The 26,113-nt window shown below is 41.3% G+C and overlaps 1 protein-coding gene across 1 annotated transcript in view; it reads left to right on the top strand.

Annotated features, from left to right (window-relative positions):
- The window catches only part of ncam1a (neural cell adhesion molecule 1a), a 244,752-nt gene extending 219,116 nt beyond the window's left edge, over positions 1-25,636 (top strand). Inside the window, 4 exon segments of the mRNA XM_056439533.1 lie at positions 15,174-15,381; positions 16,420-16,533; positions 17,440-17,895; positions 22,759-25,636. Of these exon segments, the coding sequence (XP_056295508.1) occupies positions 15,174-15,381; positions 16,420-16,533; positions 17,440-17,895; positions 22,759-22,879 (899 nt within the window). The 3' untranslated portion in view covers positions 22,880-25,636.
- Positions 25,637-26,113: the final 477 nt, after the last annotated feature.

Raw genomic sequence — 26,113 nt, 5'->3', positions numbered from 1 at the left:
ACATTTTGAAAGGGCAACGTAACGAGCATTTATTGACACGCCGTCCATAACACGTCCAAAACTGACTCTAGAGGGCGACCGAGAGCATCATAGTTGAGTCAAGAGTCAGAATGTATGGATCAAACTTACAATATTGTGTCACTATTGTAATGATGGCCCTAAATCCCAACACAAAAATCCACAGCTAAAAATGGTCCTCAACCGAATCTCTTCATCTTGCCCCTCATCGTTTTTCCACATTCTCTCTTCTTTTTAATCCGCCTATAAAAGTCCATCTTCCAAGTATAGAGGGTTTCCCAGTCCAGGGTCCAGGGCCGACCTGAATATACAGTGTGTAGCCTAGTTAAGTGGGGATGCATGGTGCCACTTCCAACTGGATTAATGTTGACCTTTCTTAACTGGAGACTCTCGGAGCTCGCGGCTGCCAGTGCATGGCACATAAGAAACCAGTTATTTTCTTTTTCATGCGCTTGCTGGGCAACAGCCATATAGCAGTGGGAGGTTTGGATCATTATAATACGACCACAGCCCTAGTTCACATGGGCTTTATCCAAGTCAATCCCCCTTTAATTCCCCAAATAACTTTCATTTCATGTGTTTTTGTTATTGGTGCATGTATAGTAGGGCTGCAACAACGAATCGATAAAATCGATAAAAATCGATTATTAAAATAGTTGGCAACGAATTTCATTATCGATTCGTTGTGTCGCGCGATTATTTACGGCGCTCAATAAATCACGGAGTATAAACAAAGTTGATTTGAAGCGAGCCGCGCAGGAGAAACAAGAGCGGAGTGGAGGAAGAGGAGCGACGGAATGCGCCAGGAGAGCCAATCAGCGCTGAGCTGCTCCTCTGTTGATGAATCTAATTGGCTGCTGCTGCTCACGTGGCGCTGGATGCGGAAGTCATTCACGTAGTCGGAGACATTCATGGAGCTGAGTGCGCCACGGGTGACGTTATGAACCCAGACACCAGGGCGCTACATGTCACGCGTGTGTGGCATTTCCACAAGAGGATAACGTAGAAAACGTGGTTATTTATTCCGTGGCGGATAGCGGAACATATTTTTCCACGGAGAAAGGCAGCGGAGATAAGCCACAGCGCACTCGCTCTGTGCGCTGCGTTGCGGCGTGCAGACATCATTTAACGGAGCGAGCGGCGTGAGCTCTGATTCTTTTAATGAAGTATCGATACTAAAAATATGCTAAATCACATCGTGTTTAACGTACGGGTACTTTGTTAGCATCGCTACACCGTGCAGCGTGACAGCAGCAAACGTAGCGGACTAACATTCAAGCTAACCTAACTTCCCTAACGCTGTGGACATCTGAACGCTGATTGGCGGGGCGGACACGTCCCATCAAAATGTTTTATTGCGAAGAGCACCACTTCACATTTTTTCCGCGTCTCACTGCAATCTCAACGGCAGCGGGCCAGGTGAAAAAAATAATAAATCGTAACGCGTCTCTGATATTGTTCAGGGGGCGGGGCCACATGGGGACCACTGCTCAGGAGAGGAAAGCTGTCAGTTTGTTTGTGCCGGGTTCATCCACATGCTGACCAGTGGGTCTCCAGGACCTTTCCATGACTTTAAACCAAATTTCCATGATTAAACATTTTGTGAAAACTCTGTCTATACGTGACAAAGTGAGAAGATGTAGTATTTAAACTAACAATGACATTTCCAAAGCATACCGTATATATACCGTGTAAATTAAAATGTGAATAAAACAAATTTTCATTACTTTTCCAAATATTTTGGGATTTTATTTTTTTCAATTACTTTTCTAGGCCTGCTAATAGCCATTTAAAAATTCCATGACTTTTCCAGGTTTTCCATGACCGTACGGACCCTGTTTTGAATAAAGGGTTGAGTTTTTTTGTTTTTTTATCCGATTAATCGATTAATCGATAAAATAATCAACCGATTAATCGATTATCAAAATAATCGTTAGTTGCAGCCCTAATGTATAGTATTACTTCCAAGTTGCTGCTGTTTTTTTCTTCACTTCAAAACATGTGGCAAAAAAGCTGAGGTTTATTTTTAGCTACATCTGCATTTAATGGCAGCACGTTTCACAGCTGTACCTGGTAATGTTGGCTTAAAACAGCTGCTCCTTATATATATATATATATATATATATATATATATATACTGGCTATGTGCGCTAAATTGGCAATGTAATACAAATTGCAAATACAGGGTTGATCCGAGGTTGAGCTTCAATCTGTTTGATTTTGTTTCAAACACATTCTCAAAAAAGCCACCACAAACGCATATTGACCAAAGTGAATGCATTTTAAAATTAAAGCATCTCAATGATAATTTGGCTCGTCTTTGGAAGACGATTATCTGTTAATTAACAACAAATATTATTTCTTTAATTTGGCCTGTGACAAAACTAATCTGTTAAGACAGAGGGGGGAGGGAGCATTTTCATGCCACAGAAATCACAGACGGTGAAATGCTGCCCAGCTGTGGAGAGATAAAACGTCGTTATAATTCCTCTGCCAAAAAAGTTTCGAAACAAACACAGTCTTTGTAAATGTGCGACTGTGGACACAGTGGGGGGCAGGTGTGTTTACAACTGATCCATCCAAATCTCCCCAGCTAAGGCTACATATTGGAGCAAAACTACAAAACACAACAGTTCACTTTTGCAGTTTTGATAACATGAGATCATCCTTCCATACATGTCATGGACTTGACCTTCATAACCAGCTTTTTGTTTTGGCTGTGTGGTTTTGCATGGGCCATTCCTGCCTGCCATGACCAGTGGTGTAATGGTAGCTGAAGAAATGGCCCTACTGGGAACTCTGCCACACCCACAGCCGTCTGATGATTCAGGCACAATCACTTAAGAACCTAGTGGGAAAAAAATAATGGTTTCCCATTTAGCAAACACAAAAGAGCTGCCGCATTTGTGTTCCCTGCCTTTTACTTCCACCTGTAATATGTGTATCTTTAATGAGATGACTTGCCTCTCCAATATTCACTCTGTTTGCATGCATACAATATTCCACAATTATTCCAAATGTGACAATATTTCCAAATGCTTATCGTTCACGCAAACACATATTCTGTTTGGATATTCCGAAGTGGGCCTTATTCCAAATGGAGCATTTTCAAACTAAGTTGATGTCGGAGCATTCTGTGGACAAACTATTTGGAATATATGTCTAAATTGAGATGCATGCTCCAAAAGAAAAGTCCAAAGTTCTGGTGTGTTGGAGAAACACAGCGACTTTAAAACCCGCCTGATCTCCCAGAGAGACGTGATATGACCTTCTCACAGCGCATTCCATGGTGGTGGCATGAGTCGGCTTCTTAGAAACAATGCCAATGGAAAGTCAATAATGATCCCTTGTTGTTGTGGACACACAAATTGAATGCATCCACGTGACTGTGCATGCATGCACGGCTGCATGTACATGTGACTCATTGTTATGAAGAAAAGGCAAAGAAACTGAATATTCTGTGCATAAGCATTGTCTCCTCAAGCATTTACTATTAATTGCAATAGCTAATGTGTTTTGAAGGAAACATAATGCCGCCCAGATTAATTAAATCGGCACGATGAGAAAACGTTCCTGATGAATGTATCTGCAATGTTGCAAAAATGAAAATAAGAACCTAAAAAGCAGCTAATACGCAGTGCTGCTATTTCGTCAGTCGTAGGTGTGCGTTCCCTGCTTGAATTTGAGTCAAATCCACATCTCAGAATTATTTGATTTTTGTAAATATTAGGCTGCTGCTTTTACAGAGCATCGTTTTTTATTTTTTGTGTCATTCAATATATCAACCTTTGGCTAGAGGCCATGCCACGTCCATAATTTCTCCATTATTGAGCCATTGGGAGAATCAATGAGGCTTTTGGATTGGTGGCGAGTAAGATACCCTTGCATTTACTTCACATTACACCACTGGCCATTATAGATGACAGATAATGGCCTGACTTGCGGATGTGTTCTCACCTCCAGGTTGTCATCTATCGTATCCTAACCCCGGTTGCTTATCTGCACCATGATTGATTTTTAAGAAAAAAACTTTTTTTTTGCTTGTACTGCACCGTAAAACAGAGAGTTGTGCCTGTACCGTCTTTGAAACTGCTTCCTTTCTGTTGTCATTCCCCATGACCTCCATCTGTGTTTGGCCCTCCACCCTTGCATGCCATGAACCATATGTAATTTGCCGTGATAGTAACATGCTACGACTTCTTTTTTTACATTAAACTTAGACTTCCTTTTTTTTAGATTCTAAATTCAGTTGAACTTCTGTATTTCTGACCTTATTTTTCTATCTCTCTCCCTCTTTCTCTCCTGCTTCCCTTTTTCTCCGTGTCCTCTTCCTGTCTTCATGTGTGATCTTCTTGGACACCTATGGACCATGACATTGCCATACACACAATATTTTCTCTCTGTTTGTGCTTTTTCTTCTTTTTTTCTTCTTCTTCCTGTCACTTGTGCTATTATTATCACTCCCAAAAAAAACTGTGTTGTGTGGACATTGAAATACTATATTTGTGAACTGTTGGTCAATAACATCAGCTACCCTGGGTTGCTGGTGTGTTACCTACAATCTGGCGGCTCTTCTGCTGTCCATGCTGACCGTGCTCTGGCTCTCATAAACTGATTTTGTTCAAGGAGAAAGAGGATAATCTGAGCCTTTTGAAATCTTGGGGCCCAGAATCCGTTGCTTTCTATGCCATGTATGACCCTTGTGCAGTCACATGCAAGGTGAAAAAAATAGTCCAAGACATTGATTTCATGACGTTATTACAGGGTGCTCAGTACTTGCATCATTCTCAAATTTGGGGGGGATTTAGATTCTGTTGATATTTTTGTTTTCATCTGTTTTCATGTTGTATATGAATAGTTTTGGAAAGGGGGACCTTTTGGAAGGTTTTGTCAATGCTACAAATGGGACTTGGGTGCTCAGTTGGGAGACTGTAAACAAAGTGTTGCCACTTTGTTCTAGATACGATTAGTAACACATTCATAATGCCTTAATGTGATCTTGAGAGGGGTGATGAATATAACAATTACATTACACTGTTTGATTATGTGTCTACAATGTGCTAACAAGAAATGGCAATTGTAAAGAGACTTTTATTTTGGAATTTATTGCCTATCAAACAGACACATCGATCCACCGTTATGTCACAAATGACGTAAAGCATGTACACTGCATGAAAGCTGACACGAGGCATGATCCAGTATTCATTGATGTGCTATGCAGCTGCTTTGGAGCGCCCCAGTCAAGCATTATGAATGTGTTAACGAGGTGAAGAGTACACATGCTGTGCCTAATTTCAGTGTAGTATTTTGGGGATACAAGCTTGATGAAAAAAATGTTTTAAAAAGTTTGGGGAAAACAATATATTGGTTATGGTCAGAGTATTCACTTTTTCAAGAGACTTTATTCATTTTAGACATGATATTATGAAATACATTATTATGTAACCGCCTTGTCAGGAGAGGACAGAAGGTTGTGCAGAAAAAAACTAATCGTGTTTCGTGACAACGTGTACATAATCCTTTCCTCCAGAAAATACAAGAAATCCGCTGGGTTTTTGTTTTTGTCTTTTGTTTTTTTACCTGAAAGCAGAGAAATGTCTAAAAGCGTGCAACAGCTGTTAAACACAAACAGATTTCATTTTCAATGATGTGAAATTATTATATTCTCTGAGACATTTTTGTAAGTACATATCAGTGTAATTTCCATGTAACCATTGTAGGGTTGAAATAAATTGTGTTTTTTTTTTCTCTCATGAAAGTAATGGCTTTCTGAAGCTTTAGTGACGAAACATACTACGATGTGTGACACAGTGCTGACTTGTACTGACTGTTCAAGCCCTCGACTGTGAAGCTGATTCGAGCAACTTTTTTCATCTGGAGCTTTCACAAAATGACTGTATTCTGCATTCAGTGTTGCATTACACCATTCACGACTGTTACACCCAGATGTTGAAAGATTAGAAGCCTGGCTATAGCCTAAAAGAAGAAGATACAGTATGCATTGTGAGCAAAACAATGAACAAATGGTACGTACCGTATAGAGGCTTTGCAATTATACATAAACATATTATACAAAGATAGAACAACAACAACACTGCAATTTTGAGCTGTATTTGTTTTATGTTCTGAAAGAGTGAGAAGGCGTCAAAATGAATTAACAATTACATTATCAGATACACTTTTAGCGTATAATGAAGACGGGACACTGCGTTATATTATCGGTTTTCAACCTTATGAAAGAAACAAACAAACCATGCAACAATACCGCTTTTTTATTTACTTTTAAGTTGTCTGTTCGAAAGATTCAGAGATGCAGCTTTCATGAACATCCAGCAGCCCTATATGTATACCACAAAAATAGATTTGCAGGGCTCTCAAGTGTCACGCATTGAGCGTGACACTCACGCATTTCGGTCTTAAGTCACGCACTCACATCGTATTTCTCACGCTGAAAAAAACTCTCGGCTATTTAATGTTTTAATGTGCCGCAGCACTCTTGCCTGTCTTCAAAACTTGAGAGCCCTGGATTTGTTTATGCAACTAGCCAAACATTGGGTGATTGCGGAGCATACTTTGGTTATAGCTAGCTAACATGACGTAAGCAGGAATTCAACCCATGTTCAGCCAGACACAACACAGACCAGTCATTGCCATAAATGCATCAATTCAATTCAATTCAATTCAGTTTATTTAATAAATAGCCCAACAAACAAAATCACAAATGCTCTTGTACAATCTACACACACACACATGCCATAGACACCCCACCCCCAAAAATAAAAAAAAAAAAAAAAAAAAAAAAAAAAAAAAAAAAGGGAAGAAAGAAAGAGGAGAGAGGAGAGGAGAGGATCAGAGAGGGACAGATGAACAGGATGGATGTGTGTACAGAAGGACAGATGACAGATTTAACATTCAATGAAAAAAACATATAATAGTATGAATAGAGTATATATATAGTTCATAGTCACGATGCGATGGACGAATCCATCAGGCAGATGGGGGGTGGGGAGGAGGAGGAGAGGGAGTGACACACAGTGTGAGCAGTGACGTGAGGATCATCCCACACCATCCATCAGGCAGATAGCAGATCTATGCCGTCTCATGGGGTAGTCCGATGACATGAAACGTCAAGTAAAGGACAAGGACTTCGGGAGAAGCAGGAGTGAATGAGATTGAGATGAAATGAGAAGAAAAGAAGAGAAAGAAAAGAAGTAGGTAGGTCCTGCATCGTCCCCCCCCCCCGCTAGCCCTAGCTAGCAGCATATATCAAGGGCCAGGGGGGCAAACCTGATTCAGCCCTAAAACTATACTCTGTAAAAGAAAAGGTTAAAGTCTACTCTTAAACGAGGTGACTGTGTCTGCCTCCCGGACTGAAATTGGAAGCTGGTTCCATAAAAGAGGAGCTTGATAATCCCACAACATATGTTGTTTGTAACTATTGGTTGACAGAAACCCAAGACAACAAATATCATAAATGTTGACATTTTTGCAGTCATTCAGTCCAAGCGATGTTGTGGTGCGAAGGCCTCATGACGTAGCATATTAAGGGACTGTAATTGAAAGCTATAACAATGGGATTAACACGTTATAAAGTCCACTCAGGGTGGGTGGGAGTGATGGAGTGAGCTGGGCAAATAATAGAAAACGTTGACTTTGCGGTAGTTACTTAAAGGTGCGTAAGAAAGCCTGTTAGGGACAATTTTTATTCATTCATGCAAGTTATGTTTTGACTGTGATTATGTTAGGTTATTTTTTAAACGTAAAACATATTTGTTCTCACGTTAACCAAGTAGTTTTGTCGCCGTTTACCAGCGGGCAGACACGAGGCTGATATGACATATATTTATGATGCATACTTTTGTTTCTTAGTCATTCAAACCTTCTTCTTTTTTCCTGCATAATTTGAACGGCCCTGTTGAACTTTCCTTTCCCTGTCAAACCTAGACCGGTGTCATTTAGTTCACTGTTATGTTGAAGTAGTCAAGCATTGCATTTATACAAATTCAATTCAATTTAATGTAACGTTTGTTAAATTTAAGAGTTGCAAAACTCCAAAATTACCAACAAAGTGTGGGTGACTCATAGCCATCTATACCGTTTCCATTTGTTCAAGCCTTTGTTCCACAGTCTGAGTCATGAGAGGCCAGACGATGCAACGCATACACCAAGAGACCAGAATCACCTACAGCCATGATCAACAACACTTTGATGTGAGACAATTAATAAAGCATTGATACATTTTCAGTAATCAGACAGATGTGCATGGTGATTGTTTTGTCTGAACAAAAATAACAACAACAGAGCCTTCAGGGTACCAGTGAGAAACAACTTTTAAGGTTAAAGTTTAACGAGTGATAATGAGGATGATAGAGTGCAGCAGTGATGAGTCATATCAAACTAAAACTGCTTCAACATTCTTTAAGTATTTTTAAAAAGAGACAAAACAAACACTGACATTTTTTTTAAAAATTCATTTATAATATTTTTCATGGCATGCCATGCACTCAACTTCCCGTTTGAAAAACACAGTCCCACATGGTTCCATTTGAAGCACCCTGCAGCCAAGAGCACTTCAGATCCAAATAAGAAAATGTCAAAGGTGTTTCTATCTGATTTGTAACCTCTGAAGGGGGCTTTCAGGGGGATAAGATGAATGTAGTTTGAGAGGCTCTCTGCCTGCTCAGGATGAGGGAGCACCAAAGAACTTGCGTCAACCCTTTTACGCCTGAAGGTAAAATAACATGCATATCCCCCAAACAGTAATAAGGAGACAGGTGGAGAATTATATTGGCAAAGAGACCTTTTTATATTTTTCTTTTTTTGGGAGCTTTTGGTCATTTGCTTTGGGCAGCTGTCATCTCGGACAAATGCTCTTCTGGCCTTCCTGCTAGGCTTCCATCTGAAATATGACTGATTTATTATCCTAGGCACTGCTGTTTAATCTCAACCAAGTTCTGTCACAAAGATAATAAGAGCCTACGACACCCTTGATGTGTTCTTTGTCACTTTTTAGTCCCTCCTGTTGTTCATCAGGGCCGACTGAGTAATGATAGTGCGGATCAGTGCTGAGTGATTTTCATTTTTGCTAATCAGGATCTCCATCTAAATGTGTGCTTCAGACATACTTGCATTGCATACCAACAGAATATTCATATTCCCCAAAGCAAACAGTGAGTCGCCCTCTGCATACAGACTGCAGCGACTTCAACGCAGGAGGCTTCCCTCTCTTTGCATAGCCCGGACATTGTTTTCCTCGGTTTGTGAGCTTGGTGTGCTAATGAGGCGTTCACGTCGATAGAAATTCAAATCAAATCTGTTTGAATGAAGCGACAAGTGGCATTGATTCTGTAATCTTTAAATGCTCCACCACTGTCTTTTATGCTCTTGTCATTTTCCTCACAACTTCGCGTCAACGACGACTGTAATGTTGTTGTTGTGGTTTTTTTTTACTCAAGTAGGCGTTTCATATTCCTCTGGCTGAAGCATTTCATTATACAGCCCCAAATTAGAATTTTTTTAAAGATAGCCTCCGGTAATCATCTCTGTTTCACAATATTTTCACTCTGTATTAAATTGGATACATTATAGATTCCCAATGCTTCCTGCCTTCATCCTCCACTGCATCAAAATGAGTTTTGTTTATTTGTTTTCAAGCCAATATTCACATCCGTTTGAAATCTTCATTTGAGTGCTGTAAATCCCATCCAGCCACGCACGCTGCCGCCTGCATCTGAGGGCAGAGAGTTCTCAATCAGTCAGGGAGGGAGTCGGTAGTTGGCATCACTCCTCCAAACAGATCCTGAAGCTCACGTTCTTGGCGGAGCAGCGCCACACGGTGGCAGATGCAAACATGGGAGGTTTTGCAGAAACTCAAATAAGGTCAACGCAATACCAAAAGAGAGAAGCAGATGGAGCAAAAGTAAAACAATACAATCATCTTTATAGTGAATGCCAGCAAACTAGCCTAATTACAACATAACATGTTAGGGTCATACATGTGGGGTCTATTTACAATTCTTGCTTTCAATGTTGACTTGTGGTATAGTTGTTAACCCCTTAAAACTCATAACTCCCTTCTTACATTATGACAGTATCACATCTATCGTCTATATTTGTGTGTGTCAATGTCTAAACTATGCAAGCTGGATGAACAAATATGTAATATTCATGAAGTGAAATATTCAAAATTATGATTTTTGTCAACATCAGGTTGAATGGATTCAATGGAATGTGGCAATCGGTGAATATGCCTTCCCTAGTTAAGAGGCTTCATCAGATATGTACACCAGTCGGCTTGCCTACACCATGAGAGCCCTTCAGGTCATGTGACGGTCATGTGACAGTCTTCAACGCTTAAGAAAACACGACACAATTCTAAAAAAGACAGGTTTATTCCGAGCAGATTTTCAGTATGAAGTGTTTTTAAACGGGAAGAGTGGCAAAACAAGGTATACTCAGAGGAGTCACGATGCATACTAAAACATGCATGATTTCTTGAGTGGTGCTGTTGATGCACACGACTGCATTTTCCAAAATGCATTGCAGAACAGAAATAGAGAGTTCTTCCAGCGATGATAAAAACAGTTTGCCGGTGGGGACGACGCAGCTCAGGAGTGGTTCGCAGCTCCATCATTTCTGTCAATAAAATGATCCCTCTGCAATAATCCCGAGTCAAAACTACAATGATTTAAAATATTAGACGATGATGTGACCGGTTTTACACCTCGGCCAACCCGTCTTGTCTTTTCTCTACGAGCATATTGGTCCTCAAATTGGGATTTTGTCGTCTTCTAGTTCCATTTAGATTTGACCTTGTTGTTATTAGATGCAGCAATCTATCACCCATAGATGTGATGGAAGTTGTTTTATAACCGTTTGCCTTAGATTCAACCTGATGTATTTACTGTCTTTAGAAACAGATTTTTTACGAGATAAAAATACATAAAGCCAGCAAGCACACTGTCGGGCGGGAGTTTGAAAAGTTAGATATTAAAGTCTCCATGCACACTGTACCAAGCATTGCAATCACTAGCATCCATTTAAATAAATCTTCTGGTGCTATAATGATGTGTAAATTAACTGCCAATATGAAGGTTTTTCATCAATGTACTCGCACAGGAGTCTGATAGATTGTCTATGTTGGACAGTGACCAGCTATTGATTGCTCAGCAATGTGTGGTTTTCAGTGAAATTGAAGCTTATCACATGCAGTTTGTTATCAGCAGTCTCCTGGGGAACCAGCTCCAGTACTGTACCTGACAAGCCTGTAAAGAGAAACGTCTCTGTCGTCCACCCTGACACCAAGATTTGTGCTTTCTCCCTCAGCGAGCGCACTCGGGGAGAGAACCCCCCTCGGCAATGAACGCATGCTCCATGATTTATTGTGCCTGTTAAAATGCAAATGAAGCAATTGGCAGAGGAAGAAAACAAGTGTTGTCTGCAACAGTCGTCACCTATGAGCACACGGAGCGATGGCGCGCTCCCGCTATTCTGATCACAGCTATAAGAGAAAATTAAGGAGTGCATACAGTATATAGCAACGGATAGGACAATGGTGACTTAAAATGGAAATGTCTCGATTGCCCCGTACTTTCTGTCACACAGGTGCAGTAAACATAACGTCTTTGAGAAATAATTGGAATTTGTGTTCGCCACAGTGGCTTCCAACGAGGTTGCAAGAAGTTCACGATCTGTATTTTAAGGCTGAATATGTCAAGTAACGAGACTTCAAAAGACCTGGAGAATTGTGGTCATCATTTGCCCTGATTTGTCTCAGTTACTTGTTTAATGGTGCGTTCAGGCAGTGCTTGTCAACTCGTAAAGTCTGGAGATTTTAATCAGTCAATGATAAATGTGTCAAATAAACTGGACCAATGAAAAATAAATGGCTGTACGCAAATAATGGAAGCCACGGTTAAAGTTCGTGGCCTGAGCATGTTCATCAGTACATACGCCGTTTAAAAATATATCATGAGAGAATGCATGTGATAAAGAGCCATGTCTAGTCAAAATGTGCACTTATAATGGCTGAGTCAAGTGTTAACTGTCAAGTGTGGTTCTAAATGATGAAAGTGTTGAGCCGGTCGCACACAAATCCCATTTGATTGGATAACGTGTGCGTTTTTTTTTTTTCCGAGTGCAGGATGAGTCTTTGAAAATGGTTCGATACTTTACATGCAGATAGATGAGATACGAGGAGATAGCAGAACCATTAACGCAGGGATTAGAAATTAATTTCACTGGGTCTTTAATCATTCTCTGTTGATTATTATTCTTGTAATTTTAAAATACACAAGCAAGAGTGTAACAACCTACTTGCTACATTACAATCTGATAGTGAAGGCAGTGCAAAAACTGGTTTCTCTTTCTCTTCTAAAATGAATTATTCCTAATATTAATCTTAATATTCATGTGCCAGGGCGGCAGCTCCAGACCTCCTGGCACATGAATTATGTCCAAAAAGTAAATTCCCTTGTACTATATCTATATAGCACTGCAGGGATTATGTATAGCTGTCCGAAGTTAGTGTCACACTCGTTCCGACTGCAAAAGGCCAATGGAATTCATCAATTGGATTCTCGATTTTTTTTGGTGAAAAAAATAATCTGTGGCAAACCCAAATGCATTATGATACTTACACGTTTTATGAGTCTACACAACAAGGCTGTCGGGGCGGAGTGATGTCGTTTTGTAGTCTCACTTGTAAGCAACTGTTTAAGCTTCAATATTCCCGAGTAGGACTTCTACTGACTCTTTAGTCGTGGAACAACACTTTGAAATTGCTTAAGCTTGTGTTACCCACAGACCTCATTTCAGGCTTCAAATCAAAACAAACATAAGAAAAAGGAGTCTACGGTAAAAATACTAACATATTTCTGGGTTTTAGGACGATATGCAGCATTCATAATGTTGGTGCTGTGATACAGACCTGCAAAACATATACTGTATTGCCTTGATTCTATTTCCTGCTTCTTATCCCCACCTTCAGGGCCGTGGGCATTATCGGTTTACATAGATTCATAGACGTGCCCTTGCTCCTTTACAGGCTCTGGCAAGTGATAGCCACAATCTCTAGTGCCTCAAGCAGAGCCTCGCTAACCTATGTAAGAGAGACTTATCCTTTTAAGAAAAAGAAAAAAAGTCTTAATGTTTAAAGGGGCTTTTTAAAGCCAGCTGTGCATCCGTTTCTACCTTAATATCCTTAGTTGGACAATGTTGAGGTGGCAACTTTGAAAAGCTTTCCACCCACGACGACTCAAAGGCTGAAAGGCCAACCGGCAGCACAATGTGGGTAAGTTGAAGAGATTCAACTTCGTGCAATCTTGTTTGAAGCACATGGAGCAACAACCTAGAGACAACCAATCACATTTAAACTCCCTCAGGAAACAGAAATGTTTTCTTCTCAAAAATACTTTCTAATTCTCTTTGCGATATAACTAACACGGGCCTCCGGAATAAGAATAAAGAGGATGTGTTGAAAACCATTCACATCAATAGTGCACTGTGAGTAAGCATTGTACCAAACATGTTTTTTTCCAGTTTGAAGCATTGTGGTAAGTAGCTTGTGTTTCATCCTCATAAAGTGAAAGTCTGGCTGCATGGTGTGCGTTTTTAGACGGTTCAATCTCTTGTTTTCGAAAGTGATCCGAGAACAAGTAAACTTTACAGAGGTCAAAGAAACATTGCATGAATTCTCAGTTCTTTTCCTCAAAGAATTCTTGAGCTTGTTCTGCTAAAATGCACTGGCGGGTTGCATGCAAAGATGGACATTTGGTTAGTATTTCATAGCCCATCAAATGCTCATCAAATGCCAAAAAACGAATGATAGGAGGAGCTATTTGTCACCGCAACTTAAGCCAGCCTTTGGACCTCCAAATCCTGCGTATTCCGTTTTGTCTATAAACTGCACGTGCATTTGTGTATGTGGAATAATCTGACTGAGAAAATATCCTACATTTGCACGTTGCCCTCAAGGTGGAATTATAACTATATCGACAGCTTGCATATGAGATAAACAGCTGCTCAGATAAACCTTTTTAACCTTCACCTTCCCTCAGAAAGTTTTGAAGCAGCTGTAAAAATGATTGAGCTAGATTCCTCTCTTTGTAGGGTGTGTAAACGTGGGAAGGGGAGAGCTGGCTTCTGGCCCACATCCTCGAAATTATCTTTAAAGAATATTTCCTCGGCTAAGAACATTGATGCTTCCAAGAATACCTCGGTAATTGTGACGCAATGTATCCCACAAGAAAGGTAGATGTAATTGATGTAAGATGCATTTTGATCAAAGGCCAAAAACATTCTAAAAAATGATGTGTAATCTATGGATTATAATATGTAGTATTTACACTGCATTTACAACATGTTGATGTTAGATTACTGAACCTGAGAAACCTCAAGGTTGAGATACATGTCCAACACTAAAGTCTTCTATTACCTTGACAGGGAGTCAGAATCTTTTAACTTTATAGAACTCTTTACAATGAAGCAGGCTTTTAAGGCTTGTTTTCAATACATTGCATGATTAATAGCTCAATTGAGTGCATGTTTTCATTGAAAAGCCTCTGACAAAATGTGTGCGAACTGTCAAAACAACTACTGGATGAATTGCCGTGAAATGTGGTACAGATATTCATATTTTTCATCGACTGACACATGAAAGCCTCAAAGGATATCAGACTATTGTGAAAGTGACATGGAAGCCCTGTGACGCACAAAACAATCAAGATCGAAGGGTTAAAAAGGTACAGTGTAATATTATATGTGTTTGTATAGAGTACACCACCACCCAACTACACTTCTTCCCTGAAAGTTCTATGATTGTCTGTGAAATTGAACACCTCAAGTGATGGTTTTCAAAAGTAAATATCAAGTAGCTCTGATGGAAGGGATGGTTTTTAGCATATTTTCAATGTGTTCATTTTCTGATGTCTCTCGTGTGAACTTCCCGCTGTAAGAACGACACACTTGAGGTTGTGACACCTGATGCCGTGAATTAAAAGCTCGACCTGCATTCCTCATCATCTCTCTCTCTCTCTCTAATTTTCTTTCTATCCCCTCTCCCTCATGTTGAACCCTTTCCTCTCCCCTAACTCCTCTTCTCCTCCTCTTTTTCCTGCCTGTTTTTGCTCGTGTACCCCCCTGTCCTTGTCCTTCAGACGCCGTGGCCGGTGGCTCAGGCCTGAGCACCGGAGCTATCGTAGGCATCCTCATTGTTGTGTTTTTGCTGCTGTTGGTGGCCGTGGATGTCACCTGCTACTGCCTCAACAAGTGTGGACTCCTCATGTGCATTGCTGTGAACGTCTGTGGGAAGGCCGGACCGGGTGCGAAGAGCAAGGACCTTGAAGAGGGCCAGGCTGCATTCACGTAAGTGATCATGGTGTGACGGATCACGTTCGATTGTCTAATTTAAAGCTACACTGATCAGTGTTCAATGTATCGTGTGACTGTTTAGTGTGGAAGATTTTTTTCTAATACTGAAAACCCCACAGAATGAACAGACTCTCACCCCTCACTTCTGCGTTCAGGAACCCGTACCAAACTGAATTCCCGAGACCGTTAACAAATGCTTAGTCAGTTATATAGTGTTACTTATTATTATTATTATTATTATTATTATGATTATATTAACAGTGCGGTGATGCTTAGATCCATGCCAATTGACATTCCATCTTCAAAAGTGTTAAAGTGAACGGCTTTAAAGTGTCAAAATGTTGTTAAAAGAATGCATTAACATGAAAATATTCAGAAATGTGTTTAACAGACACCTTTGTAAACATCGAATCATGTCTAAATTAATGTATTTCATGTTGGGCTTTGTTGAATCAAAATTCAGTTCAATATGTTGACTCAATACGTCTCTCGCTGCGCCAACTGTGAACTTCAACAACAAATAGATATTTCAACTAAATGGCTCACATTAAATATGTACAGAGCTGAGATTTGGCACCTCAGATCTGAAGATGTCAGTCACAGCGAGAAAATACTTTAAAGCTCGGCACAATCGGGAGAGAAGCAGCGCGAGGATGACAGACAAGCCCCCGGGGGAGGCCTTCAATCAGAGCCGGCAGGTGGAGGATGATCAAATGGGGGAATAAAAGAGTGTGTGTGTGCATGTGGGCGTGTGCGTGTGTGTGTGTGTGTATGAGAATGTGTGTCTTACGGTTTCTAGGTTGATGCTTTTTGCATGTTTTAGCCCCGTTGTTTCTGATCACCAGGCTTTCCCTTGAAGTCGACTCTCCTGTTACACGTGTAACGTGTGTTACAGAGGTAGATTGTGTCACTGTGGTCTGTGGGACGCCAGCAGTTGTGTGTCTCACGCTCTTCTGGGACCTGACGATGTTTAACATATTAATAGGAAACACAGTGAGCGTGTCAGTTCGCTAACTGTCCCTCTGACAACAGGAAAGATGAGTCTAAGGAGCCAATTGTTGAGGTGAGAACAGAGGAAGAACAAACCCCAAACCAAGGAGGGGGTCCCACTGAGCCCAACGAGACCACGCCCTTGACAGGACCTGAGTGAGTATGGAACAGGACCACCACCCCAGTCTAGGGAGTGTCCTAAACGTTGGTCCATCTGCATGGTATCTTCATAGGGAGGTGAACCAAATCATTGTGGCTCAGCCCAAACTAGAGTTCCATATTGCTCGCGTGTAAAGACCATCGGGTAATACTGCCACGATGCGATTCATTCGTATTGATGTCCCCTTTTGCACACTCTCCATGTGTATGACATGGGTGCACAATTATACTGTGAATTGCAAGACTATTTGTCACAGATTTAGACCAGATCAACATTGAGCAACCCCCCCATGTCTGTATGCATGACCATATATGGGCTGCATTTTGACAAAGAAATATTAAACTTTTAACTCATAATGTTGACTTTAAAAAGCACACTTTTGTTACAACAACTTAGTGTTATATCAATGCATGTTGTTATGCTGCTCTCTCAATAGTATTTGGGAAAATGTCTCCCTGACATTATATCCCTGACGAAGGACATCCCCAATACAGACTTGTACACATCTGTGTGACTGAATAGTCAAACAAGTGACTTAACACCAACCAAATCTAGTCCAATTAACCCTTTCAGACCAACAGCTTTGTTCCTTTTAGAAAAACCATATACGCATCCTCGTTCCAAAAACTCTCACATCCTTTCTGTAGTGTACGGTTGTATTATTTATTTTTGTTTACCCCCTCCACAAATATTGTGTTGCTAACCTTTTTGGATTGTGTAGATTTGTACTTTTCCACTGCTGCACAGTAGCACTCCCTCTGCCTTGTTTATGCTCTGACCTGCACTCTCCGTCTCGCCCCCTCGCTCTCCTTTTTCTTTCTTTCCCTCACTTTTCTTGTGGCTCTGTGTGCTCACTCCTCCCTCTACTTCCTTGCTTGTCTTGCCCCCTCCCCACCGAACAGGCCCGCTGCTGCAGACACCACCTCCACGGTGGTAAACTTGCTCCCCTCCGCTGCCACTAACTCAGTTGCTGAGAGCTTTAGCGCGGCGCAGAGCAGTCCTGCTAGTGAGAGCACCACGCTAACCATCAGCGCCTCGGGCCCAGCCAAAGCCGCCCCTGCCACGGCCTCCCCCCAAAACAGCCCTGCTACCCATTCCAGTCCGCTTAATGCTAACACCCAACCTGAGGTCGGGCCCCTGGTCGACCTGAGCGATATCCCAAAAGCTCCCCCCTCGTCCAACCCAGCACCCCTCGTCTCAGAGGCCGTCGGCTCTGCTAATGCCGACGGGCCGCAGAGCCAGCGTGACACAGTCAAAGCCCCTGACGGCACCCAGAATAAGGACTTACAAGTAGACGGCCCGGCCAAGGATGCGCACAATGCCCCGTGCACAGACTCGACCACACCAGCCCACAATGAGTATGAACACTTCACTACCCCCATTCCTCACCTTGTCACCCCACCTCTGATAGCATCCCTGTAGCCTGCAAGTGTGTCATTTTTAAAGGGAAAGTTCACCCTCAAATGCAGACGCTGTTTTTTCTGTGGGTGTCAGATACTGAAACGAACATGGCAACTTTTATTTTTCAAAAAACGTCCAAGCTTTTGATCGATTTCTATTATATTTCAGCATTTAAATAATTAATTATATTAAACCAGAAGCAAGAAAAAGTGTGAGACACCCCTGGTGAATAGGTTAAAAATAATGAATTCTTATTGGCACTTCCGATTACTCACATCAAGATAAATATTTGTTGTGTTACAAGTTATTGGAAATGTATGTTTCAATATGAGGCACTATCGTAATACTTTTCGTATACATTTTATCGGAGAAATCCTCAGAAACGAGACAATCCTGGACTGTAGCTGAGTTCAAGAGATGTTTTCATCTTCACAACATAGTGAAGGAACTCAACTGTGCAAAAATAATGTTGCGTTAATAATAACAAAATGTGCATTATCATGGATTGTCATCAGAGATCCAGAGGTAGAGATACCAACGTCTCCGCCAACAACGGCCTCATTACACCTGACTGCAGCCAGAAATCATGCTCCAGTTTGTACACATGCCACAGTTTCCAAAAGCCGTATGCCTAGCCAGTGATGTTGCAGCATTTGGGAACACCTAACAGTTGTTTTGCTTGTATGGTTGAAAATTAAGAACATTTAAGGGTGGACTTTTCCTTTTTAAGAATGTCAGATGTCCTTGCAGATAGATGGCACACACGGCACAAAGACGTTGGGATGCCACTCGTGTCTTCATCATTTCAACTCCACCCTCCACATGTTTGTTTGCTCACCTGACAGAGTCAACGTCTCTCCTGCCATACAGCTCCACCCACATTATCTCTGTGATTATTCGGCTGGTTGCTTTTTAAAACACCTTGTTCAAAAGTTGGTCCTCTTCCTGTGTCAATCTGTAGGATCCTTTGAAAAAGTGTTGCAACTGCCACAAATTGGCATTGCTGCAAGTATGAATAGTATTGATATGAAATATTCGCAAGTGTGAAGTTAGCATTTTTCTGATGTTCATCGACCATGTCCCCAGTGTATAAATGCCTCATAAGTCAGTGGATGCCAGTTATGAAGTGAACAGCAGCCATATGTCTACAAAATATGTAGCCAGCGGAGTCTGTGGAGACAGAAGAAGTCCCGCTCCACACCAAAGTGAGAAATTCTTCTTTACCTTATGAAAAGAGTAACATAAACATCTTTGCGTCGGGATCTCCACCGAAGCCCTTTTTCTGTGACATAGCAAACAGAAAAATTAGCTCACCGAAATTTAGCTCGTTCGAGTAAATTAAATACTTGTCACAAAACGACCTCCGGCAGCACCACCACTGCTCTCTGTCCTTTTTTCGGAGCAATTCAAATTAATCTTCTGTTTAAATCCCTGCAGAAAGCCCTCGCTTAAGTCAGCGCTGCTATGAAGGGTAATGTAGAGAGTTTTTGCCCCAGGGCTTCTTTTTTTTTTGCAGATGTGCCTGATTCCTGGCATCCTGTGAGGACGTTAAGATCCAGCTACGAGTTGAATTACAGAGGCTTACTGATCATCACTCCTCCCCCCCGCACTCCTTCAACTTCCACTTTGCCCACTCACGCGGCCAGAGGAAGATGTTGGTGGTGAAGTATGGGGAGTTGAGAGCTAGTTGTAAACAGGGCACTTGTCAGCTCCACATCACCTGATAAAACTAAACTTGTCATTGGAGGGATATTTCTTTATAACTATTTGACAGTACCGAAGCGACGGTCCACCACTGAACGATGTGGCGATCCTTCTCCATCCATGGAATGTGTCACGACGCTATTAGAGTGGACCCAAAAGCACGACTCAGACAGGAGCAACAAAGATGACTCTTTGGTTGGAAACAGGCTGGGTCAAAACCGGGAGATCAGTCGAAAAACAAACAAGTCCAAAAAGGGGCGGGGCAGAGAATCAGAGGTCAGGTCAGAACAGGCAGGTCAGGAATATACTCTAATAACACTGAGAACTTGGTACGAAAACACAAGACTATCTGGCAGAGGACAAGTGGAAGTGAGGGAGCTAAATAGTGAGGGACTAATGAGGGGATGGGCTGCAGGTGAGAAGGGCGTGAGGACCAGGTGAAGGGAATGAGGGACTAACGAGGTGATCAGAGGCAGGTGAGGAGAGTTGGATTGACGAGATGGTGTGACAGGATGAAAGCAACTATTACAAAAAGGAAGGCGTGGAGCTAAACTGTTACAGAATGTCTTGTCAAGCGAGTAGAGACAGGGCATTTCCACAGGATACACATCATATTGAAAGCAGTCTTTCAAAAGCAGCTTTAAATCAGTTAGTGTACCTTCAAATGTATCTTGAATTATGTAACAGCCTCTTCGAGAGAACAAAATCCTGGATTGTTCTAAAAGGGTGCTTGAAGTAATAAAGTAACGTATCATTCATCTCTGTGTTGATGCATGTTGACACGATTGACTTAGTTAATAGATGCTGCAGTTTAAAAGTCAAAGACAGTGCAGCAAGGTGGTGATGGAAGCGAGGGTTGAAGATGGATTCTCAGTATGATGGAAAAATTATACAAAAAATGGAGATTACTCGCAGAATAAAAAGATGTGAAGACATTTCACGTACCAAAAATGATATACCGATGTGCACACTTTAACACGACATGACGCAAGTCTCGCACAATGGCCTTCAACAGCAGTGTAAGAAATGCTTTCACTTGGAGGAAATGTCTCCATTATTTAGTTTGTAAAGTAGCAAAAAGGAAACATCACGTAAAGTGTGTGTGTGTGTGTAGTTTACTGAACAAAGCCATTCGCCCACATTAAATGCGCAAAGCGTTGATTATGTTTGCAGCCAGAGACACTTATCGCAATTTTCTTTCCGTACTTAACAAAACAAAGCAGCATATGTTCCCAGTGTACAGTCTGCCTACATGTTTTTCTCTGCTCTCGCTTTTTGCTCCAGCAGGTAACAACGATAAAGGAAGCTCATGGATGACATTTACCTTCAGGGCTTTCTGCCAGGGAGGTTTGTTGCCTCAACCTTCGGAGATTTCTGGCAGAAAGCCCTGAAGGCAAACTTTTCCCAAGTATATTGGACAAGAAACTTCTCCTTAACTTATACACAGGCACTCCTTGGTGGCAAAAAGCTTCCCATGTATCAATACTGCTTCTAATAATACTGCAGCCTGAAACATGTCAACATTAGTACTTAAGTTTTGAATACAAGTAATCCTAATGATAATAATACATATACATTGTATTTGTATAGAACTTCAAAAGGTACTGAAAGGCACTTTACATAGTGAAAACAGGGAAAAACTAAAAGAATACAAAGAAAGCACATGGCATTTTAACAGTACAAAGCAAGACGAGTATTAATTAGCATCACAGCTGAAAAGCAGATGAATTCTGATCTTTTTATTTTTATCTTTCTATGTTTTCACATTTGGTATTTGGGTCAAAGTAATGGAAAGTAATCCAGTTACTTAAATAGTATAATTGCGGTTAACATCAGATTTAATAAACCGATAAACCGATCTCACTCGCAACCTGTCAAATACTGCCGCATAGCCAGTGTCCCCTCTAGCTTTCGTTTTTTGTTTTGTTTGTATTTTTTATTCAGTCAATCAAATCAAATACAATATTATCCTATATAATATACAAAAGAGAAAGACTGAAAAGGTATAGGTAGAAGCAATGAATGCTTATAAATTCCTATCCTAAATTGAAATCAAAATAAATCAGAAAATGTATATAAATATATTTATATATACTACCACATACATCTTCCATATTAATACGTTTTTAATTACATTTATAACTCTCAAGAATTTTTTTATAAATAATTCCCTTTTTTCAACTTGTGAGGATTGTCATCAGTTGAAAAACCCGGCGCACCAATCTCTTATGTCGAAGGGCACTGACAATGCGGCGTCATTTGGCGAGCTGGGAGATGAGAACGGGTCGCCACCTGTGGGCCTGGACCCGATCATTGTGAATGAATTTGCAAGCTTCTTTTTTTTGCGGGGGGGGACGGGACGGGGACAAATAACGGACAATTGAAAGTGACACTGGGGATGAGAAAATGTCCCGTGGCTCCGACTTTGTCGGGCACATGGAGAGCATGAATACGTGTCAGCGGGTAAAGAAAGGGAAGTGCATTGATTTTAAATTGCTCTTTGAAAGCTGGCACGGAGCACAGAAGAAGGAGCATGTGACGCGCCAACGTTCTCCAAATGCAGCGGCACATCGCGACAAATGCATTGCAACATGGTGCATGTGCTAACAGCAGAACATGTTTCACTTAAGCAAAGTGTGGCTTGAGTGTCTCTTTGGATTGTGTCTCGGTTCGGCCCAGACGGCGTGTAATCCTCTTGTGTATTGTAGTGTGTGTGTGTGTGTTGTAGGTTGTGTCTCAGTCTTTCATCCCAACGTGCATTGTGCCTACTGTACTGGCCTCGGCTCATTCCACATCAGCATGCATTGTTCCTTGAAAATAGCCGTGACATCCATGTACTCTTATTTGATGTCTGGTTAGGATAGCGAGCTTGATCCCATTATGTGTGAAATGCATTCAGTTCCAGATGGGAAAACAAATTCCCTCAAAGCATCTTGCATGTCCCCCCCACCACAAACCCCTTTCTCATTCTTCTCTTTCTTTGAATAAATGACACAAAAGGCAGCTCAGAGCAGACAGTTTAGCTTTGAGAGAGAGAGAGAGAGACGTGGTGATTCGCTGTTAACAGAATCTCCCCTCTTTTTTTTCTCCCCCGCTCCTTTCCTTCATCCCCACAGCGGCAAGGCTGTGAAGGACGGTGGCACGAAAGGCGAGACGGAGGTGAAGAACGCCACGGCCGAGGTGAAGACGGTTCCCAGCGAGGCTCCCCAGACGAACGGCAACGAGAGTAGAGCGTAATCTCCTCACCTGAGAGCAGCGGGGAGGGGAAAAGGGTGGTTGGGGGTGGTTTTTAAGGTTAAATGGCGGGGGGGGAAGAGGGTCACGTTCACTGAAACCTTTAAAGAAATGTCACACACCACCACCCCCATCGCATCAGAAAAATATGACCAAAAAAAAAATTATTCATGGTCTCTTTCTACAATGTCTTCTGACCAGAGAAATGTAAAGACCTCCTTCACATGCCTTAGTCTCTATTACGTCGGTTTCTTTTTGCTTATTCGTCACAGAAGAAAAAAGCGGAATTCATACTTGTAGTTCACCCTCTCTCTCTCTCTCTCTCTCTCTCTCTCTCTCGTATGTTATGTTAATTTGATCAACTGTTAAATATGGAAAGTGTTTTTTTTCTCCTGTAGATAATCATGGTTGGACTGTAGCTTTACTGCCCTCATAATGTACACAAGACTGGTACAATTACCGATTCTACTATTCTTTATGCAGTATGGTCATCAGCGTGGTAATGAATTATGGGTCTTTCCTCCTTTTGTTGATATTTTGTTGTGTTTTAAACAATGTGCAGACGTTACTGCCTATTTAGCATTTTCAATGTGTTATTTCCAGAGATTAGAACATTAGCATGCCTGTCTTTGCAAAGTTAATGTATTTCTGTACATGTTGCTGTCATTTGGTTCCTCTTTTAGATGTTTTTTTTGTTTTTGTTTTTCATAAACGTTTTCTCCTCGAGGTTCTGGCCGAGGAATCCTCCAAACTAGTACAAACGGGAGCTATTAAAGTCTAGGTTTAGGGGTTTTAACCCCGTCTCCCTAAAAACTCTGTTTATACAGTACATGTATATTAGTAAATGGTTTTGCCGAATACATGAGGAAAGAAATGATTTTGTTACTTTGCAGGTGCGTTCATTAAAGTTTTTAATATGTCGATTAAAAAGCGGGATCTGGACGACATTGTTTCTTTCACATTGTATTTGCTGTTGCTGTATACGAGCGTCCTATTTAGGAGACAGGGTTTGGGGTCAGGAAATGCTCAAATAGTATATTACAGTTGTGATCCTTTTTTTAGGGGCCACATCTGTCCAATTTCCCAGACTGAATAAGTCACACCATGTCAAGTTGGGATGTCTTAAAAGAGAAACGCGGCCTTATTTTAACCGAATTTGAAGGAGACCCTATTCCGAAATCCACGTGTCTCACTTTCGTTCCTCACGTGACCAAATATGCCAGGTGTGTTCATGTGAGTGCTGGTAAATAAATACATTATTTCAACTGAACCAATGAGGGGGAAAAGGATGCGACAGGAAGTAAATTATGCCAACTGTTTCTTCTGTAGCCATGTAGAAAAAGTTGATTTAAGTTATATGAAGAGATTTACCAGTTACATGGCACGCTATTGTGTCTTGACATGAAACTACAAGAGAGGTCAAGTTCCTCTTGGTCTTTTTTGACCTCGCAAGTCGACGAGGACCGAGTGTTTGTCTCGGTCTCTGTGGTGCTCGCGATGAAATGAACTAGAAATTAGAAATCCTCCGTCGACGTCTCATCTCGTAAAAAAAAAACCACGTTCTGCATCGTCAATACAGTCGATCGTTTTACTTTCTATCAATGTTAGTACACACCTTTAACTCTTCTCTCTCTCGCTCTCTCACACAAACACACACACCTCTCACCCTTTCCCCCAGGTCTCCTTTAAACATTTTCGGAACAGCCCTTTAACTGACAGGTTTGGGGTGCTTCACAGGGACTAAAAAAAGGTCACGTGTTTTTCGAAAGCAATTCCAGTCAGCAGGTTTGAACTGAGAAGCAGACTTTCTTCTTTTTTTTTTAAACCAGCCCTAGCGGTGATGTTGGTCAAACTCGCTGAGATTCGGTCTCCACTGCCCTGCAATTGGTCTCGGATATCACATTCAGCCTCCAGCTTCTTCTGTGGTTCATAGCCATTGTTGCCTTCTCTGTGCTAACCACTATTGCTCATCGCTTTTCACTGATTGGCCAGAGAACTCTGCACCTCTTCAGTGACCAAAAACATCCGTTTCCATCAGCCGTCGTTTTCTCTCTTCCACCGCTTCCACCGTCCTGCAGATGAATCTTTTAGTATGTGTGTGTGTGTGTGTGTGTGTGTGTGTGTTCCTGCAGTGATGTGACATATATTGTAGGTTTTAGGACAGTATCACTTTATTCTGGATTCACTTGCATCACTCTCGGCACAAGGTCTACAGGGAATGTTCTGGAATATGTCTGGAAATTATTAAATGAGGCCCCAATTGACAGATGTGTTGGGCTCGTCTCTGGCCTCTTTGCTCGACTATTGAAAGTGTTTTAATATTTTGCGACACAACCCCACTATACGCCCGCCGAGTACGAAGGTCCTTGAGGTGAGCGAAGGACTCGCAGGCGAAACTGAATAATGTAGAAACTTGAAAAAGGTTCTCTTCTGGTGTCCTGCTTTGGATGTGCAAAGTTAAACATTTGAGTCAGAGCATTTTCTTTTTCTTTCTGTACGGTGTTCCTCGTCCCACCTTCAACTGCACGCCCGTGCACTCTAAATGTGTGATTCCATTGTGTCCTTTGTCGTAGAGTTGAGCACAAAAGTTTGCTTGTGTAAAGATGTAGTAGTGTGCGTCACAATGGCCCAACGGCAACATACAGAGAACAGCAGCACATGCAGCGAACTGGAAAGACACAGTGCCTTTTGAATATGAAAGTGGTGGCATGCATTTTGTTCCTCACAGTGTGTCTGTCCATTAAAAGTTTCACATCTCCATCTTCTGCCCAGTTCTTTTTTCACTGACTACATTTCACAGCTGTGAGTTGAGTGCTGCTTAATTCAATTTGAGTCAATGTGTTCCAGTGTGTCTGCTGGGTCTTATTCTGGTTCATTACAGACTTTTGGGTGTTTTCTTGCCAGCAATTCTATAGTTATGAAGAAAATAATACTCATCAAACCAATTGCTGAGACACATGGTTATGCTATATAAACGTTAGAGAATCAGGTTAAATTAATTGAAATGACATGAATAGTATTTACTTCACTTAATAATATTACTTATTTTCTTTGGTTATTTTGTCATACACAGATATGCAATGATGATTTCTGGGTAATATTTACATTGATGTTAAAAAAAGAACAAGAGCAGGAGGAGAAATAAATAAAGCTCCCTTAATTCGAATCATGTGGCTTTCCCATGCAAAATGGGGGAATAAAAGAGAATGTGTGTATGTGCGTGTCCATGTGTGTAGG

Source organism: Pseudoliparis swirei, chromosome 3, assembly GCF_029220125.1.
Source record: "Pseudoliparis swirei isolate HS2019 ecotype Mariana Trench chromosome 3, NWPU_hadal_v1, whole genome shotgun sequence".
NCBI classification, from domain to species: Eukaryota; Metazoa; Chordata; class Actinopteri; order Perciformes; family Liparidae; genus Pseudoliparis; species Pseudoliparis swirei.
This window is presented reverse-complemented; position numbering and strand designations above follow the sequence as displayed.